Source organism: Sinocyclocheilus anshuiensis, unplaced genomic scaffold (genome assembly GCF_001515605.1).
Source record: "Sinocyclocheilus anshuiensis isolate Anshui unplaced genomic scaffold, SAMN03320099.WGS_v1.1 scaffold767, whole genome shotgun sequence".
Taxonomy (NCBI): domain Eukaryota; kingdom Metazoa; phylum Chordata; class Actinopteri; order Cypriniformes; family Cyprinidae; genus Sinocyclocheilus; species Sinocyclocheilus anshuiensis.
Window position 1 is genome coordinate 630,977 of NW_015551124.1, and position 20,754 is coordinate 651,730.

General features: G+C 33.9%; 1 protein-coding gene across 2 annotated transcripts in view; it reads left to right on the forward strand.

Moving 5' to 3' along the window:
• The window catches only part of plcb4a (phospholipase C, beta 4a), a 58,415-nt gene that overhangs the window by 31,130 nt on the left and 6,531 nt on the right, over positions 1-20,754 (forward strand). The window contains exons 22-32 of one of the 2 annotated variants that reach the window (XM_016453319.1): positions 3,205-3,256; positions 5,378-5,480; positions 6,526-6,690; positions 8,383-8,587; positions 8,656-8,744; positions 11,319-11,448; positions 12,858-12,910; positions 12,983-13,048; positions 13,195-13,310; positions 17,050-17,125; positions 17,220-17,395. In XM_016453319.1, coding sequence (XP_016308805.1) covers positions 3,205-3,256; positions 5,378-5,480; positions 6,526-6,690; positions 8,383-8,587; positions 8,656-8,744; positions 11,319-11,448; positions 12,858-12,910; positions 12,983-13,048; positions 13,195-13,310; positions 17,050-17,125; positions 17,220-17,395 — 1,231 coding nt within the window. Of the gene's footprint in view, positions 1-3,204; positions 3,257-5,377; positions 5,481-6,525; positions 6,691-8,382; positions 8,588-8,655; positions 8,745-11,318; positions 11,449-12,857; positions 12,911-12,982; positions 13,049-13,114; positions 13,311-17,049; positions 17,126-17,219; positions 17,396-20,754 lie in introns of those variants that run through there. The other variant, XM_016453320.1, reaches the window with a different exon arrangement.

Below are 20,754 nucleotides of genomic sequence, written 5' to 3' on the forward strand. Positions count from 1 at the left end.
TTCCAGATCCCTACTATCACTACCACTCGCAAACCATGCATCACCCACTGTAGGCAGCGCAATCCTAATAACATGCGCACTTTGCCTATGTCTCCTAATACACTAGTTTCTTTTTCTATTGGTCTCTGGAATTGCCAGTCTGCTGTAAACAAAGCAGATTTTATTACTTCTATTACAAGTCATTCAAGACTAAACCTCATGGCCCTGTCAGAGACGTGGATCAAACCAGAGGATAATGCTACACCTGCAGCACTCTCCAATAATTTCTCTTTTTCCCACTCCCTCCGTCTGACTGGAAGAGGTGGAGGTACTGGTCTGCTTATCTCTAATGATTGGAAATGACTAAATGTAAATGTAATTAAATGTTATTATTTTATTTATTAGCAAATTAAATCTCATTGAAATGAAAAATTCATTAAAATATAAAAATTTATTTTTATATAAAATTAATTACTTTATTTATTAGAAAATGTAATCTCATTCAAATGAAAAAATGTCAAAATCATAGAATTTTATTTATTTATTTGCATAATGATAAATTCATTTCCCATCAAATTTTCATTATTGTAATGCATCTACATATTTTTAATTGATGGTTTTGTATAATACTTTATATTCTCAGTGGTGATTCTCAGTACTGTAATGCAGTCCTTTTTTTTTTCTTTTTTTTTTGTTATAAACTAAAGCATACATTAATGTCAGAAAACATAAAAAAACATACCATGATGTATTAAGTTTCATTGACATTTATTTATTTAGTTTTTGCATTCATGTATAAAAATTGGGAGTAGGTTGGTGACCGTGAAAAACCTAGAAATATCAGGGATTTTTGTATATTGTGATAATAGAAAAAAAGCATTACAAAAAACAACAAATATAAATAAATATACATTGCAATTCAAAAGTTTGGGATCAGTAAGATTTTTTATGTTTTTTAGCCTGCCTGCATTTATTTGATCAAAAATGTGGTAAAAACTGTAATATCGTGAAATATTATTGCCATTTAATATAACTTTTTATTGTAATATATTTTTTAATGTATTTTAAAATGTAATTAAAAATGCATGGTAATATCTTATATATATTTAAAATCATTTTTATTTATTAAATAATTTTTTATTATTTTATTTTTTATCAAATCTCTCTAAAAATGTCAAAATCATAGAAATTGTCATAGAAATTAATTAATTAAACAATATATAAAAATGTATGGAAATATAGTTTCATTTTTTTGTTTTGTATTTTTTATTAGTGAATTATTTTTAGTTTAATACATTTTCATCATTTCATTTCTTTATTATTGCATTTATTTGATTAAATTTATTTTACTACATTTTATTATTTTATTTGTCTTTTTAGGAAGAACAGCATTTATTCAAAATAAAAATCTAAGTATTTAAGCATTCATTTCTTTAAAAAACATATTTTGAACGGTAGTGTATATAATAAATATATGTTGTAAAATATCTCTGTGAGAGCATTAGATCTCTTTAAAATGAAGAAGGTCACAGTAATGGAAATTGATTGGACAGTGGTTTGGGAGCTGTGTCTTTAAAGGGGTCATATGGTCCTATTTTAAAGATCATTATTTTGTGTATTTGGTGTAACAGAATATGTTGACATGCTTTAATGTTCAAAAAACGCAAAGTCGGAATTGACACTTTTTTTTTTAGAAATAGCCTTTGTGCACAGCCAGCCTTGTACTCTTCTAGGTTCAAAAAACTGTCGTCCATAAAATGCGTTGCACAAATTCGAACATCTGGGTTGTGCTGTTCTGTTGTAAATAAATCTTAACCAATGATTCCTAATTGCATCTACTTTCGGAAGGCCAAATAAAGTGCTTTTGCTTTCGCACTGAAACACACAGTGTCTCCCTGACATGCTGCTTCAACACTACTGCTGTTCCTGAAACCACGCCTTCTTTCTTTGCGTGCACATTTGGGCGGCATTATGCTAATATTTCCATAGTGACGTAGATATGTGGGGGCGTGTTAGAACGAGCCGTTTTAGGTAGGCGTGGCTGACTCTTAACTTTTATAAAGAATATCTCTTTGGATTTGAGACTTTAGTCTTTTCAACTTTACAGATCTTCTTTATTCACCAAGAGCTTGTAACACTCCAAAGAGAAAGGAAAAATTGAAATCACATCATATGACCCCTTTAAGCAAAATGGACAATAATAGTTATTTGTCTTGATTTTGTGGTAAACTCTGTTTTTTTGCTCATTTGTTGCTCAAATATTGAACAGAAAGAATCATACTTTGAAGAGCTTTGTGTGCTGTGGAACATGTGGAGACTCTGACAGGCTGTGTTTGTCTTTGGTCTGCTGGCGAGAGTTTGAGGTGTCAGTCAGGATGACACCAGTCTCACTGAAAGAGGAACTCAGAGGAGAAGAGAGGAGATTCCTGAGCAGTGAGACGTCACTGACAAACTCCACAAACATTATCTATAGCTTTAATCATAATAATACTCAGCAGCCCTTCTGAGTGTGCTGTGATACAGTACGGAATGATTACCGTGGTATTACTATGGTTCTTTAGGGTACTACTATATTATGGTATTACCATGTAACGAAAATGCAGTTTAATTTTTTTATTAGTGAATTTCATTTATTACATTTATTTTATTACAGCGAATGAAACTAAAATGTCAAAATCATAGAAATTAATTTATTACATTTTTTTTTAAAAGCATGTTAATATAATAGATTTATTGATTTATTTACTTGTGAGTTTATTTTCAATTTATTTTATTAGATTCTCATCATTTCGTTTTTTGTTTGTGGATTGATTTTGTTACATTTATTTTATGACATTTAATCGTTCTATTTATTATTAAATTAAATCTAATTGAAATTAAAAATGTCAAAATCTTAGAAATTCATTCATTCATATATTTAAAAAGCTTGCAGTATAATAATTTCAGAATTTGTTTATTTATTTTTTTATGAGTGAATTTATTTTTAATTTATTCCATTCATTTTCCAAGTTTATTTTATTGAATGTTTAATTTTTTTATTAGTGAATTAATTTTTATTTATTAGATTTATTATTATATTATTTTATTTATTAGCAAATAAAATTTCAGACATTTAATACTGAACCCTAAGTATCAAACGAACAAATTCTAATCAAGTTTATTTACACTAATAGTTAGTCCTGTGTGTTTAGTTTGAAACTGTACTAAGTCTGTTGTTTTCTGTAGATTTGGCGATGCAGCTCAACCAAGGGAAATTTGAATATAATGGCTCATGTGGGTAAGTTTAAATCATCTAATTATGCTATAAATCACAAAAACTGAACTAACTTAGAGTTGTGCCTGAAAATGATGCCTTTTGCTTGCTGTTAATCGTGTTTGAAGTATTAGAGTTTCTGTGCTGGGAAAAAAAGTTGTGGGGAATTTAAAATGTTTTACATGAAATTAAAAATAGAATGCATTAGACAAGCTGTATGCTGAGCTGAGCTGAGCTGAGCCTCCATTCATTATTACTCAGGGTTTTTGACAGCTATAGCAATAATGAACCATCATCGGCTCAGAAACGAACCAAATACTCTTGACACAATTATCGCTTGACAATACAACACGAGTTTCACTTACAGAGAAAACATCGCTCCATAAAGCCTCAAAGAGCTGATATCGGAGTTTCCTTCATCAAAACATACTTTCAGAACTTCAGCACTTCTGGAAAACTTCTCTTCAAAACTACTTCTTCACTGCGACTAAACTGAAACGTGTTCTGTGAAAAACATGTTACTCATTTAATATACAAGGTGCATTTGCCTAGAAATCTAAAAAAAAAAAAAAAAACTATATAAAAAACTGTAATGGTCAAACAGAAAGTAGAAAAATCCTACACGTTTTAACCAAGGAATGTCCATGATTTTTCCATGACCTTTTTTCAACGGTTTGTGATTACTGGAGAAAAAATGTTTTTAAAATATTAATATGAATTTTTTTAAATAATACAATTTAAATAAATTATGTATGCAAATACATTAGTTTTAAATAAATACAATCTTTTTAAATAAGTGTATGTAAATATAAATATAAATAAATACATTTGTTTAAAACAAATACAATAGTTTAAAATAACTGCAAATTAAATTAATTTGTTTCAAATAAAAATAACAATTTGAATAAAAAAAATACATTTAAATACAAAAATTATAAAGAAATGTAAATAGAAATAACTACATTTAAATAATGTAAATGTATATAAATTAATTTAAATAGATGGAAATAAATACATTTGTTTCAAATAAATTCATTCATTTTAATCAAAATAATTTAAGTTTAAATATATGTATGTACAGTATATATTAAATTAGATGCATGCACGTTTCAAGTAAATGCAATTATTTTAAATAAACACATTTAAATGAATAAATAATTATAAATAAATGTAAACAGAAATAGAAAAAAAATACAATTGTGAGCCTGGAGCACAAAAGTCGCAGGGGTATATTTGTAGCAATAGCCAAATATACATTGTATGGGTCAAAATTATCAAATTTTCTTTTGCCAAAAATCATTAGGATATTAAGTAAAGATCATGTTCTGTGAAGATATTTTGTAAATTTCCTGCTGTAAATATAACAAAACTTAATTTTTGATTAGTAATATGCATTGCTAAGAACTTCATTTGGACCACTTTAAAGATGATTTTCTCAATATTTAGATTTTTCTGCACCCTCATATTACAGATTTTCAAATAGTTGTATCTCGGCCAAATATTGTCCGATCCTAACAAACCATATATCAATGGAAAACTTATTTATTCGGCTTTCAGGTGATGTATAAATCTCAATTTCGAAAAACGGACATTTAAGACTGGTTTTGTGGTCCAGGGTCACAGTTGTTAATCGTTTGAAATAAATACAGTTACATGTAAATACAAAAGTGTATATAACAAATACATTTAAATAAAATAAAGTCAATTTGAATAAATAAATAAAAGCGGAAAATTAAAAATACTAAATTATGACAAAAACTTTTGTACGTAATTGCATCATAACTGATTTGCCCACATAAAATAGATTATGCATAAATATTTATCACCTGTACACTGCAGATGATTTGAAGAAATCAGGTTATTGATGCTGTTGATGCTGCTGTTGTTTTTTTGCTGTTTTGAACTGGTTTCTTCTTTAAAGCGGCGGCAGCAGTTGTCATTGTTAATTTGCTCTCATCCAGTGCTGATGTGTGATCCACGCTGTGAGACACTGTGAAAACTCCAAGCATATTAATCTACACATTAATCACGGCAAAGCAGCGCTATATCCATTAGCATTATGTTTAGCGGTGTGAATTGAATATGGGACAGGAGAGACTTCATTGCTTTAAGGTGACTGCTGATAACAGCTCTGGACTCTCCCAGGTTTCTGCTGAAGCCTGATTTCATGCGGCGGCCCGATCGCATGTTCGACCCGTTCTCAGAGACGCCGGTGGACGGAGTGATCGCCGCCACATGCAGCGTCCAGGTGTGTGTTCATTCAGAGCCAAACACACAGCCTTTCACAGAGTTCCTGCGGTCATGGACAATCTGTACAGATTTGAAAGCACAGAAATTTCTATAGTGAACATACTTTTTTTAGCAAAACCTGCTTGCAATTTGTTGGTTCTTTTAATGAATTGGTCAGTGGGTTTAAATGATTCATTAGTGAATATGTCTGATTGTTTGTTTGGTTATTGTTTATTTATTTATATCTATTTGAATGCATTTCTGTAAGTCTGTTCCTTTAAATTATTTTTTTTAATTATTTTTTAAATGTATTTATTTAGATCTATTTAAATGTTTTTTTTTTTTCAAATGTATTTAAAATATTGATTTAAGTCTGTTTAAAAGTATTTAAATGTATGTATTTATTCAATTCTATTCATACAAATCTATTTAAATAATTTTTTATATCTTTATATCGGTTTATGTAAAAATATTTATTTCTTTAAATTTTTAGTGTTTATTTGAATATATATTTATTTAATATATTTATGCAAATCTAGTTAAAATTATTTATTTAAATCTATTTAAATGTATTTATTATTTCTTTAAATCTTTTTATGTAAATCTATTTAAAAGTATTATTTTAATCTTCTTTAAATCTATTTCTGGAAATCTATTTGAATGTATTTAAAATTACTTGTACATATAGATTCAAATAAATACATGTATTCATTTAAAATGGTTGTTTTTTATGTATTTATTGATTGATTTTTGAATCAACCAATCAACTATCCAATAGTCAGAAACAATTGGAAAGATCGTGTAAAAATCCTGCACATTCATTGGTTAAAATGTGCAGGGAATCTTTCTTTAAACTAAGTGAAAAAGACCCTTTTCTCTCTTAGTAAGTTCAACTTTATATAACTTGTTACCTGAATAATAACACATCTGCATTTAAATTAATCTCTGAGCACTGAGGTTTGTTAGCACTATAGTAAGACAATAAAGCATGTTCATTATGTAAAATGAGTCGCTCTGCTGTTTTAGGAGACGCTCTGAAAGTGAGCCCAATGTTTGTCTCTCAGGTGATTTCAGGCCAGTTTCTGTCGGATAAGAAGATCGGCACATACGTGGAGGTGGACATGTACGGCCTGCCCACAGACACCATCCGTAAAGAGTTTCGCACGAGGATGGTGATGAACAACGGCCTGAATCCCGTCTACAGCGGAGAAGCCTTCGTCTTCAGGAAGGTGACGTCTTTGTCTCGATTCGGTCACATTATGCTGTTTTTATGCATGTTCTCTTTCCTAATGATTCTTAAATTGTAGCTCAGAATAACAGTGACATAATGACTTCACATCATTATCTAGAAAGTATAAGACATGAAATTATATAGTGCACTTTAATGATATCTACATGAGCTAAATGGAGTAGTTACTATAGAGATCTGCATTATGAAAGCTGCTGAGCGTCTAATTATCTGCGCAAGCGTTACAATAAAACTCTCACTGGTTTTGCACTGAAGTACAGTACAGTACAAGTCTGAGCATCTTGGAGAGACTCAAACCGTCTTAAAATGACATTTTCAATTATAGGACAATGACTTGATTAATTGAAGTATTAATAGTAATTTGACCTTGACCCTGAAAATGATTTTTGCCGTTTTAACTGCTGCTAAAGCCTTTAGAGAGATCTTTAGCTGTGATCCAAGCTCTTTTTAAGCCATTTGTTGTTGTAGAGATTTAGCAAATGACCTAACAAACAGACCTTCACACTCTGCTTCTGTGATTATTAAGGCTTATTTATTTATTTATCTTAATGTAATTTATTACTATTATTATGATTATTATTTCATTGTTCATTATGTATTTTGAACAATGTATTTTTTTTCACTTGTTCTCCAAGGCTTTGGCAATTGTGTATGGTTTGTGTTATGTTTTTGTTTGTTTGTTTTTATATTATATACATAAATATATCATATTCAGTTATGACACGTGAGAACCAGTGCATTTTTGCTGCATCAGATCCAGCATTTTTAAAATCTGAACATGACTAAGATTTCATGTATTTTTTAGAGAAACATTCTTGGAAAAATATCTATTTTGTGTTCCATGCAAATAAAAGAATAATAAATCAATGTCGAAATAATTGTACAATAATGAATAAAGCAAACCTAAATGCAAAAAAATGCACACAAAAATGTTGAGATGCAAGTTATGAAAAAAAAAATCTATCAAAAAAGGAAACTTATTTATTTATTAAACCAAAATTGTAGCTGATGTTTAAATTAATGAATTAATAAATGAATAAATAAATAAATGCATTTCTGAATCAGACGATTTATTCATTTATTTACTGTACATTTGGATTAACATATTTTGTAATTAATTGTGGTTTTATAATGAATAAAGCAAACCTAAATTGAAAAAAAAGGTACAAGCTTTGAAAAAATGCATATTTTTGCATAAAAACAATAAAATAATAATAACAATAATAATAATTGTTGTTGTTGTTAATAATAATACATTGTATATAAAAAGGAGTGTTATTTCTTAATCCAAAATTTCAGTTGATGTTTATAAAAAATAAATCAATAAGAATATGAGCTGTGCAGTTATACTTTATTAGAAAAAATATACTGAATTATTTTTGGGTGGAAATGTCACTAATAATTCAGTTTTTTAGTTTATTATTTAAGTTGTCAATAAAACAAAGACTATTGGAGTACTTTAAAAAAAAAAAAAATGGACTTCTACTTCAACATTTCACATATAATTCAGTGTTACTTGCTGATTCTTCTGAATTTCCTACACAGTGAAAATCGTTTGTACACCTTTTTTTTCAGTGTAGGTTTCTGTCTCTTGTTTTTGCCTTTGAAACTTCTTCCTCTAAGTCAAAAACACAAGCAGAATAAATAACACGGCAGCGCCTTGATCCCGCAGGTGATCCTCCCAGACCTGGCTGTGCTGCGCGTGGCCGTGTATGACGACAACAATAAGCTGATAGGACAGCGCATTCTCCCGCTGGACGGACTGCAGTCGGGTTACAGGCACATCTCCCTACGAAACGAGTACAACAAGCCTCTGTCTCTGGCCACCGTCTTCTGCAGCATCATCCTCAAGACATACGTGCCCGACGGCTTCGGAGGTGAGAGGCCTTTGTGTAAAAACAAGCATGAGTTTCGTCTTAAGTCTTAAGAGATCTTCTCATTTCAGCGATTGCAGATGCCCTGTCTGATCCCAAGAAGTTCTTATCGGTCTGTGAGAAGAGAACCGACCAAATGAGAGCCATGGGCATTGAGATGGTGAGCATCTGTATCATTAATGCACACAACCTTGAGAGCTCTCCATTTACTTTAATCAGTTCTTCATGCACTCGTTGAACCGCATGAATCGACTGCTTCCATTAAACTTTCAGCATTGAAGCGATTCGTTGGAATAGTGTTGCAGCAGCACAAAGATGATCCTGTAGCTTCTGAGTTTTGATCTTTTCAGGCTGTTCGCTAAAGCTCAGGTTTCTCTGTCTCGTGCATTTATTCCACACACGTTTTGGCTGCTTAGTATTACATGGACAAATGTTCAGACAAAAGTGTACCTTCTTCAAATAGTGCAAAACACAGTCAGATGGATGGATGGATAGATTGATTGACAGATTGATTGATGGAGGGATGGATGGACAGGCAGATGGATGGTTTGTGTTTGCCTGCTTATTTGGTTGGTTTGGTTGGATAGATAGATATATAGATGATGGATGGATGAATAGATAGGATGGATGGATGGATGGATGGTTGGATTGATGGATGGATGGATGGATGTAAAAATGGATTGATTTGATAGATGAATGATGGATGGATGGATGGATGGATTAATGGATGGATTGATGTAAAGATGGATAGATTGATGGACAGATTGATTGATGGGATAGATGAATGATTGGATGGATGGATGGACAGATGATGGATGGTTGGATTAATGGATGGATGTAAAGATGGATAGATTGATTGCTTTGATAGATGAATAATTGGATGGATGGATGGATGGATGGATGGTTGGATTAATGGATGGATGGATGTAAAGGTGGACAGATTGATTGATGGGATAGATGAATGATTGGATGAATGGATGGATGGATGGACAGATGATGGGTGGTTGGATTAATGGATGGATGGATGGATGTAAAGGTGGATAGATTGATAGACAGATTGATTGATGGGATAGATGAATGATTGGATGAATGGATGGATGGATGGACAGATGATGGATGGTTGGATTAAGGGATGGATGGATGGATGGATGTAAAGATAGACAGATTGATTGATGGGATAGATTAATGATTGGACGAATGGATGGATGGACAGATGATGGATGGTTGGATTGATGGATGGATGTAAAGATGGATAGATTGATAGACAGATTGATTGATAGGATAGATGAATGATTGGATGAATGAATGGATGGATGGACAGATGATGGATGGTTGGATTAATGGATGGATGGATGGATGTAAAGGTGGATAGATTGATTGATTGATGGGATAGATGAATGATTGGATGAATGGATGGATGGACAGATGATGGATGGTTGGATTAATGGATGGACAGATGATGGATGGTTGGATTAATGGATGGATGGATGGGTGGATAGATTGATAGACAGATTGATTGTTTGGATAGATTAATTATTGGATGAATGGATGGATGGACAGATATTGGATGGTTGGATTAATGGATGGATTGATGGACAGATGATGGATGGTTGGATTAATGGATGGATGGATGGATGGATATAAAGATAGATAGATTGATTGATGGGATAGATGAATGATTTTATGAATGGATGGATGGATGGATGGACAGATGATGGATGGTTGGATTAATGGATGGATGGATGTAAAGATGGATATATTGATAGACAGATTGATTGATGGGATAGATGAATGATTGGATGAATGGATGGATGGATGGACAGATGATGGATGGTTGGATTAATGGATGGATGGATGTAAAAATGGATAGATTGATTGATGGGATAGATGAATGATTGGATGGATGGATGGATGGATGGACAGATGATGGATGGTTGGATTAATGGTGCGATGGATGTAAAGATGGATAGATTGATAGACAGATTGATTGATGGGATAGATGAATGATTGGATGAATGGTTGGATGGACAGATGATGGATGGATGGATGGACAGATGATGATGGTTGGATTAATGGATGGATGGATGTAAAGATGGATAGACAGATTGACTGATGGGATAGATGAATGATTGGATGAATGGATGGATGGATGGATGGATGTAAAGGTGGATAGATTGATAGACAGATTGATTGATGGGATAGATTAATTATTGGATGAATGGATGGATGGACAGATATTGGATGGTTGGATTAATGGATGGATTGATGGACAGATGATGGATGGTTGGATTAATGGATGGATGGATGGATGTAAAGATAGATAGATTGATTGGATGAATGGATGGATGGATGGACAGATGATGGATGGTTGGATTAATGGATGGATGGATGGATGGATGGACAGATGATGGATGGATGGATGGACAGACGGACGGACAGATGGATGGATGTTTGGATGAATAAATAGGTAGATGATGGATGGATGGATAGATGATAGACGGATAGAGTTTATTTTATACATTTGGAGTTATAACAATGACATTATTTTTATTTGGAATAATTTACATTGCTGAATCTTGCACAATAAGGGCTTATGAAGTTCTAATTTAATTTGCAATTTAATTACATGCACAAATATTTAGACAAAATAATTAAAATAGTATGAGTTTTCTTCAGTGCAAAGCCCAGTCATGTACAGTATTCTCTATCTGTGCTGTGATGGTGTGGTTTTCAGTCAGATATCGCCGATGTGCCGAATGACGGCTGGATGGGGAACAGGAAGCGGAGGGCAATGCTGCAGCAGAAAGACTCAGAGAGACTGAGAGCAGCACCGGGACAGAACCCACTCATCTGCTGCAAAGAGGGTAAATATATGAGATCGAGATCAGCATGAGCATAAACCCAGACTGTAAATGAGGAATAAAAATACACAAACGAGTCAGTAAAAGTATAGAGTCATAAAATGAATGTGTAGTGGCTCAGATAATTGATGAGAAATATTTGAACTCATACTGAGATCTCTGCTGTTTTTGTCTCTTCATTCATTTGTTTGGCAATGTCAGATTTTTTAATGTTCATCTAATCTCATTTTGTAAGTGACTTTTCTTTCTGTTTTAAAGACGTTTTCTTTGGATTGTTTGACTACTCAAAAGAGAATAAAGGAAAATATATAAGAATTTGCTTCCTGCTAAAGTTCACATAAATAAACAAAAATCTGGCTCTAAATCTCTCTTTTCTTTATTCAAAGTTGATCTAGATGAGTACATGGGAAAATATCCAAAGTTCTGTTCATCCTAAAGCAGTCAAAACTGTATCTCTACTGTATATTCATCTGAACCAAATAGTTTGGTGAGTTCAATAAGAAATCAGTTGAAAGCATCCAGTCATCTCATACCATTGAAGTGAATGTTCAGTTTATCAGTATGTATTGTAATAAATATTTGAGAAATTATTGTTGTATCTGATTGTATTAGTCTATATGGAGTGATACTGTACTCAATGTAAAAAGAGCAAATGGGAGAAGCAGACGAACACAAAACAGCAGAACAACATCAAGTTAAAGAGGGTAACTTTATCATTCAACTGAACTGCGCTCGTATGTTTTAAACACTTCGGCTCCTGATATGTTCACTTCTCAGGTAATATCAATGGTATGACCATTGTTTCAGATGCAGCCGAAATTACAATAACAGTGGTTACACACACATATATTGAATTGTTTGATCAAAATTATTGCTAGGGACAATTTAGTCGCTGGATATTGGTAGGCACATGTCATAGCGTTTCTTCTAAATTCTACAACCTTGATGTTGATTAAGAATTGTGTGTAAAAATAATTTATTGTATAATTATTATTAGAATAAATAAATGTATATAATATAATACAAACAAATAAATAAATTAATGAATAAATACATTTTTTAATTAACTTCAAACTGGCGTGTTCAGGGTGTAGACTGTGATGATTATGTTTTCTGTCTTTTAATATTGTTGCTTGTCAGATTGTGAGATGACACCAGTGGGATCGTGGGTAAAAGCTCAGGCCGACTAAAGACTTTGACACTGACATCAAAAAGCAATCCAAGACTGTCCTACGGCGAAAAAGACATCTTTCACAATCCCTGAAATTCCCAAAGGCGAAATCGTGGCAAAAATCATATATTATGCATCCGTCTCTTTCTAAGACTGCTAAACACAAAGCACACGTCTGAATCAGCCAGCTTGTTGATTTATTCACATATTAAGTAACATATTTTGCTTTGTGAATCTGTAGATACATCAGTGCTCGCACCTCAGCTGACCATCGATGACCTAAAGCAAACCAAGGTAACAAATTAACCAGGATAAAACATCTGATTTGCATATGAAATATGAAATGTTTTTCTAACCTCTCCCCAGACCTACTTGAAGCTCGTCAAGAAGCAGCAGAAGGACGTGAGCGCTTTGAAGAAAAAGCAGGCGAAGGTGACCGAAGGCTTTTGTTTGCTTGACTTCATTGAATTGATTATGAACACTGTGTGTGTGTCGCAGACACTGAAGCCTGTAGGGCAGGAAAACTGACGGCACGGATACAAAGACAGAGAAGAAAACAATCCTGCTTCCTATTTCAGGCCCACGTCGCACTGCAGAGCTCCCACTGCACTCAAGTGGACAGGACTGTCGCTCAACATGATAAAGAGAAACAAGCACTGGAGAAGCAGCTCGAGAAAAGCATCAGGAAAGTGAGGTGAATGTGATATTAGGTTTTCATTACACTCACATGTGCTTTTCTCTTCATGCTGTTTGTAATCGTGTAGGTGACAGATAACTTTTCTGTGAGCTTTTTTAGGCCCCTATGATACAGGCTTGAGTATCGAGAATCGGTTCCATTTTAGAACCGCTTCCAAATTTCCAAGAACCGGGTATTTGTTAAAGGGTTAGTTCACCCAAAAATGAAAAGTCTGTCATTAATTGCTCACCCTCATGTCGTTCTAAACCCGTAAGACCTCCGTTCATCTTCGGAACACAAATTTAGATCTTTTTGATGAATTCCGAGAGCTCTCTGACCCTCCCATAGACAGCAATGTAATTACCACGATCAACGTCCAGAAACGTAGCAAGGAGATTGGTAAAATAATCCATGTGACATCAGGGGTTCAACCGTAATTTTACAAAGCTACAAGAATACTTTTTGGTTATACAAAAGAACAACTTTATTCAACAATTCGTCTCCTCGAATTACGTGATGCAGCTGATACAGAATAGCGTACACTGTTTACGTTCAGTGGATACTCTCCAAAATGGCGCCAGGGTGACGCGGAGGAGGCGAATTGTTGAATAAAGTCGTTATTTTTGTTTTCTTTGAGTACAAAAAGTATTCTCGTAGCTTCGTAAAATTACGGTTGAACCCCTGATGTCACATGGATTATCTCCTTGCTACATTTCTGGACCTTGATCGTGGTAATTACATTGATTAAGTGATTAAGTGACATGTGGTTACCCATACTCGGAATTAGTGCTCTGCATTTAATCCATCCTAAGTGTACACACACAGCAGTGAACACACACACCGTGAACACACACCCGGAGTGCATTTATGCTGCGGCGCCCGGGGAGCAGTTGGGGGTTCGGTGCCTTGCTCAGGGGCGCCTCAGTCGTGGTATTGAAGGTGGGAGAGAGCGCTGTACATTCACCCCCCCCACCTACAATCCCTGCCAGTACGAGACTCAAACCCGCAACCTTTGGGTTACGTCCGACTCTCTAACCATTAGGCCACGACTTCCCCACGACTTGCTGTCTATGGGAGGGTCAGAGAGGTCTCAGAATTAATAAATTAATCTTAATTTGTGTTCCGAAGATGAACGGAGGTCTTACGGGTTTAGAAAGACATGAGTGTGAATAATTAATGACAGAATTTTCATTTTTGGGTGAACTAACCCTTTAAGACACGTGCATTTTGATTCCGCTTAATGATTCCTGCTATTGCATTTAATGTGATTTAGGGATGCAAGATATTATCGGACCGATATCCGAATTGGCCAATAATGGCTTATATCGGCAGAGGCCCGATATGAAAAATTATGCCGATATGTCTTGCCGATAAGAGGAATTCGTTAAGTCACATGTGCTCAGGGTGTGCTAGCGATTAGATCACGTCAGCAGTGTGGCTCACAGAATGACGCGTTCGGTGTATGATAGGGTAAGGAGTATTAATTCCGTAGGGGGCGCTGTTCGTCTACTTCTAATAAAATGAAAGTAAAATAAATAACATTTAGACTGTGTTTCTGATTAAATAAAGCAGTAATTGATGTCATAAAATCATGAGTACTGTATGTTTTGATTTAAAGGTCAGAAGCTATAGCTTACATGAACAAAAAACATCACAAACATGACACTTGTAAATTAAATAATTTTATACAGTATATACTGATTTATTCATTAATGTGTAATATTTTTTAAACAAATTATGAGCTGTAAAATATTTTCTGAATTTTTACAGATCTTTTGCTCTAGACCAGTGGTTCCCAATCCTGGTCCTGGAGAACCCCCAACACTGCACATTTTAGATGTCTCCCTATTCAAACACACCTGATTCAACTCATCAGCTCATTAGTGAAGACTCCAAGACCTCAAATGTGAGTGTCAGATAAGAGAGACACCAAAAACGTGCAGTGTCGGGGGTTCTCCAGGACCAGGATTGGGAACCACTGCCCTAGACCATCTACAAATGTGAAATCTTAAAATAAAATGTTAAGGTTACTACTGCATCTTTCTGAAAAAAATGTATATATATGATACTTATTAGGGCTGTGTATCACCAGCAAAGTCACGATACGATACGTATCACGATACAGATGCCACGATACGATACATATCACGATACGGGATTGCACTGAATTTCACCTCAGCAGAATTTTGTAAAACAGCTGTTTATTAAACACTGCATACTATAGTGACATTTCTAACTATTGGCAGAGCAGGCAGTTGACCTGCATTATGAAGGGCCTCCATAACTGTACCACAGTACAATATAGGTAATTGCATATGTTTCATGTTTACATTGTGCACTCCCCACCAGGTACAATATTCTGATTGTTTGCATCTTGTTTAAATTTATATTGCAATGTACTCATTCTAATATATTTTAAAAAATCATATTTACATTGCTGGTAGGTTATCATTACACAAATTAATGCCCGCTCCGGCCGGACAGGGCATCACAATATGGTAAGGGGCGTAACATTTCCGTCACACGCTTGAGGTATTCGGCCAATCACAACGCACTGGATAGCTGGCCAATCAGAGCACACTTCACTTTCAGAACGATGAGCTTTGTAAAAATCGACGCGTTTCAGAAAGGCGGGGCATAGAGGAGAAACAATAATGTATACAGTATGTGGAAAATAATGTGTTTTTTTTTACCTTAAACCGCATAAACACATTTCATTACACCAAATACACAAAATAATGTTCTTTTTAGCAACACCATATGACCCCTTTAACACATTATCATCTATTAACCACAATCAAACACACACACAATACTGACTGTCTTCACTGAGTAATTATTCCTGTGCCATTTATAATTTTTTTTAGTGTGGCATAAGTGTTGCAAATATTTTTCAGAACTGTATATATTTACATCTATTCATTTAGCATACTCTTTTATACAAAGTGTTTTACAAATGAGGATTACAACTAAATTATATTATGTTGCGTTATCTTAATAAAATTGCATTCACAAGATATTTTACTTCTGTAATTTGGAATATTCATGAGTGAAACTGGATTAAAAAATGAGTAAATAAATTAATAATTTTATACATTAGGAGTTATATATTAATAAAATATTACAGTGACATTATTTGTATGTAATTTGGCATATACCTGAGTGAAACAAAACTAAATTAATTAAATAAATATCTTTTATGCTTACATTATTTTTATGTAATAAAAATAAACAAACAAATAAATAAATACATTTGATTTATACATCAGGAGTTATTATATTTCAATTAAATTACGGTTACATTATTTTTATGCAATTTTGCATATTCCTAAGTAAAACTAACTAAATAAATAAGGAGGCATTATATATATCAATAAAAGATTAGTGACATTATTTTTATTTGTAATAATTTACAATGCTGAATTTTGCACAATATAAGCCAGTGTGTTTTAAAAAGTAAATGAAGGTCAAATTTGATTTCAGGTTCACTTTAAATGATTCAATCAGTCTCTCAATTAATGAAAGGCTGTAAATGACATGCTATATGACATTAATTATACTAAAATTGAAGAATGTTCTTTAAAATATACATTTATAATTACAGCATTGACAAGGTCAACTAAACCCATGACATGTGAATCACTGTAGATCCACATGCTATGAGCCTTGTGAAAACCAAAAAATATTATAAATGAAGCATAAACCGTTTCTTTTGAGTGTAAAACAGGACAGACTCTCATCATCTGTTCACCCTTAGTGACAGTTACAGCCTTGACATGAGCAGAGACATCGAAAGGCAGATCAAGACTTTAACGAGCAATCACAAATCAAAGGTACTGAGTTCTTCATTCACTTCCAGCTACTTGTTTTACTCCAGCAGGATCTGAGTATTGAAACAGACGCACTGTCTTTTGTCGCTGTACGCAGGTGAAGGACATGGTGGCCGCTCACGCGCTCGAATGGGCAGAAATGATCAAATGGCACTCGGCTGAAGAGCAGACTGTGAGAGAGCAGCATGTGATTCAGCAGTGCGAGATGCTCCGGAAACTCCTGCTGATGGAGCAGGAGCAGCAAACCCAGCAGCTCTCGTTCCTCCATGAGAGGTGAGAGAAGAATCGACTGAACGTTGAACTTCGACTGAATTTAGATGAAAGCTCGTATAGCGTCCTAGAAGGTTTGCAGCCGAGTGTGTTCCTCTCTTCATCGCTGACCTCAGGACAGTGACCTGTAGCACTGAGAACTTAGACGTCTCTCCATGTCTTTAAAACTTTGTACTTTAATGAATCCTGCGGTTTCTTTTGTGTTGGAGAATTTTGTGTCATGCAGCTATGTATCGCATATCTAACTTGACAACATGTATTCCATATATATAATATAATATAATAACTTTTTTTGGTTAAAAATTAGACGAAATCAATTTTTGAGCAAGTACATAACCAGCCAGTGTTCAAAACTATCTCCTTACCTTAGCCCGATTCACAACGGTAAGCTTATAATAATGTTTTCTAATTTGAGTGGTACTGGTAAGAATTTGTGGGGGAAAATTCGAGCATGCCGCTGCAACATTATGTCACATCTGTAATAGGGCTGGGAAAATAAATCGATGCATCATGAATTGAGAAATTATTCCGCATCGATTCTGAGATTTTCCAAATGCATCGCGATTCTTTCTCGAGTCGATTCTGAGCTTAGTTTTGAACAGCAGATGGCGCTGCATGCTTTAGAAACAGCCGTACTCTGCTTGTTTCCAAATCCTTACACACACTTGAACCTAAAATAATCATTCATAAAATTCGAAAAGGTTGAAGCGAATTACAAGGGTGTACACAGTGGGCTGTTTACATTAATCTCGTGTCATAAAAAGCATTCTGAGCCGAGGTGAAATTACAGACTCAGCCAAACGCACAAGCGCTTTTCAGTGCTCTTCTTCATGAGCATTTGAGTGTGCGGATAAAAACTAGAGTAGAGCGCCATCTGCTGTTAAAATCTAAGCTCAGAATCGATTCCAGAGAGAATCGCGATGCTTCGGAAGATCTCAGAATCCATTCACGTATCGATTCTGCATCGATTCATCGTCACAGCCCTAGTCTGTAAACATAAAGAAGCAGTCCCAGCTAGTAGGCTATATCTGCATGTGGCGGATCGTTTATAGCTTTTTCTCATAGCAGCTGGAATAATTAAATTTATTTTGATGGCAGATTGTAATCCAAAAAGGTTTTTGTGTTTATGAAACACAAGTGACTGAAATTAGATTATATTCCAGTTTTATACGAGCATCTGATTACAGACAGCCTACGTAGAATTACACAAGATTTGTATTTTAAACAGAACCAGTTCTAAGGAAGAATAATTTGCTTTTTGGGTTAAAATAATTTCTTTATATGAAATTTGAATGCTATGACAATTAGAGATTAGACTGTACAGAAATTGAAATATACACACTAATACACACTATATACACAAAGTCACGCAATGCTGATGTTAACATTAACAATTTGAGAACAAAGTATAACAATAATAATAATTTGCACAGTTTGATGTGATATGAGATAACCGATCGTTAGATTTAATCACCATTGTAGTGCGATTTATTGTAATGCTTTTTTCCTCAGTTGGTCAGAACAAAAGTGTCAGACTTGTTACTTACTCGGTCAGATTACAATATCCGGTGAAAATTCTTATTTGGGTCATACTTCCAAGACAGTGACTGAGAACCACACATAAGTTACTCCTCAAAACATTAGACTCGTCTGCGCTGGAGCCGTTAGGAAAATAAATCCGCAAATAACTGCAATTGCAGGTTTCAAACAGAGATGGGGACAAAGAGGCATAACTTATGGACTGCAGCTTTAAAGGGGTCATATGATGCGATTTCAAGTTTTCCTTTCTCTTTGGAGTGTTACAAGCTGTTCGTGAATAGATAAGACCCCTGAAGTTGCAAAGACTAAAGTCTCAAAACCAAAGAGATATTTTTTATCAAAGTTAAGACTCTGCCACACCCCCCTAAAACGGCTCGTTCTAACACGCCCCCACGTATCTACGTCACTATGTGGAAATATTTGCATAATGCGGCCCAAATGTGCACGCAAAGAAAGAAGGCGTGGTGTCAACATATTCTGTTACACCAAATACACAAAATAATGATCTTTAAAAAAGCATCATATGACCCCTTTAAGCACAAAGCCCTGCGTCTTCAAAAGCCACCTGCAATATAATTTAACTAGGCATTACATAACACTGCTATAGGATTGTGTCATGTGCATTTAAATGAAATGAGTGTCATTATTTTCCTGGCAAACGCGCCTCCTTTCAATGTAAATAGTGAGTGCTGGATTCACAGAGGCATCTCTGTGTGCCTGATAATTGCAATTAACGTACATCTCTGTATACATTTCCTATTGATCAAGTCAACAGTGATTCATCACATGACGGATGTATCCGGGCACATTTCCAGATGTGTAGTGAAGCGCACATTTACAGTCCTACTGATGCGGTCAGATGACAGTAGTTCTCCGCTCAGATCCGGCCTGTTCACTGGAGAATCACTCCATGTCAATCGTGATCAGTGCTGATTTTGTGGGCGTGTTTATGGGATTACCTGATTTGCATAATTGCTTTAGTGAGTCAGGTCCTGAAACAATGCAGTGCTAAACAGCGCTATTCATTCTGACTGAATTCTCCCTTGTGTGTTTCACATGGGTTTTTGAAGCGCGTGTGTATGTGTCGTGTTCTCTGTTCTTATTGAATATTTTACATTAACTTTATCAAGCGTTTATTATTGCAATTTCACTTTAAGCAGCGCATATACTGTCTGCTCTTGTTGTGCAGTACAACCAAGATATTATTGCTCACTGTATGAGTCATTTTATATTAATAAACAAATGTAATTTAAATCAATTACTAATTTTTTACTAATACATAATTAAAATCAGAAGTTGTATTTGTTAATATTTAATGGACCTGATTTTAGCATAATTGATATCCTGTTATAGTTTTTGTTAATATTTTAGATTCGTTTATTTTTTATATTTTCTGTTTTCATTTTAATTTTTAGTTAAAGTTTTAGTCATTTTGTCGTTTGTGTTTTTGACATTTGTATTACTTTTTGTTTTTTTTTAATGTGTCTGTATCATTTTTATTAAGTTTTAGTTTTAGTTTATTTACTTTTAGTTATTTCTGTACTTCAGCTTGGAAACTAGCTAAATAAGTTTATTTTTTTATGTTTTATTTTAATTTAGTTAATGTTGGTTTTATTTCAAGTAATGATTTTTAATTATTATTTTTAAATGTATTATTATTTGTTTATTTGTTTTGTTTGTTAATAATAATAATAACCCTGGTAACCCTGGTTTTAGCACCCTGGAGAAGTATTGAAATGCCCTGACATTTGTGTTTTTTTTTTCTTTCAGTATCTTCAGTTCATAACATAATGCTTAAAACAGTCAAACTATTTATATATATA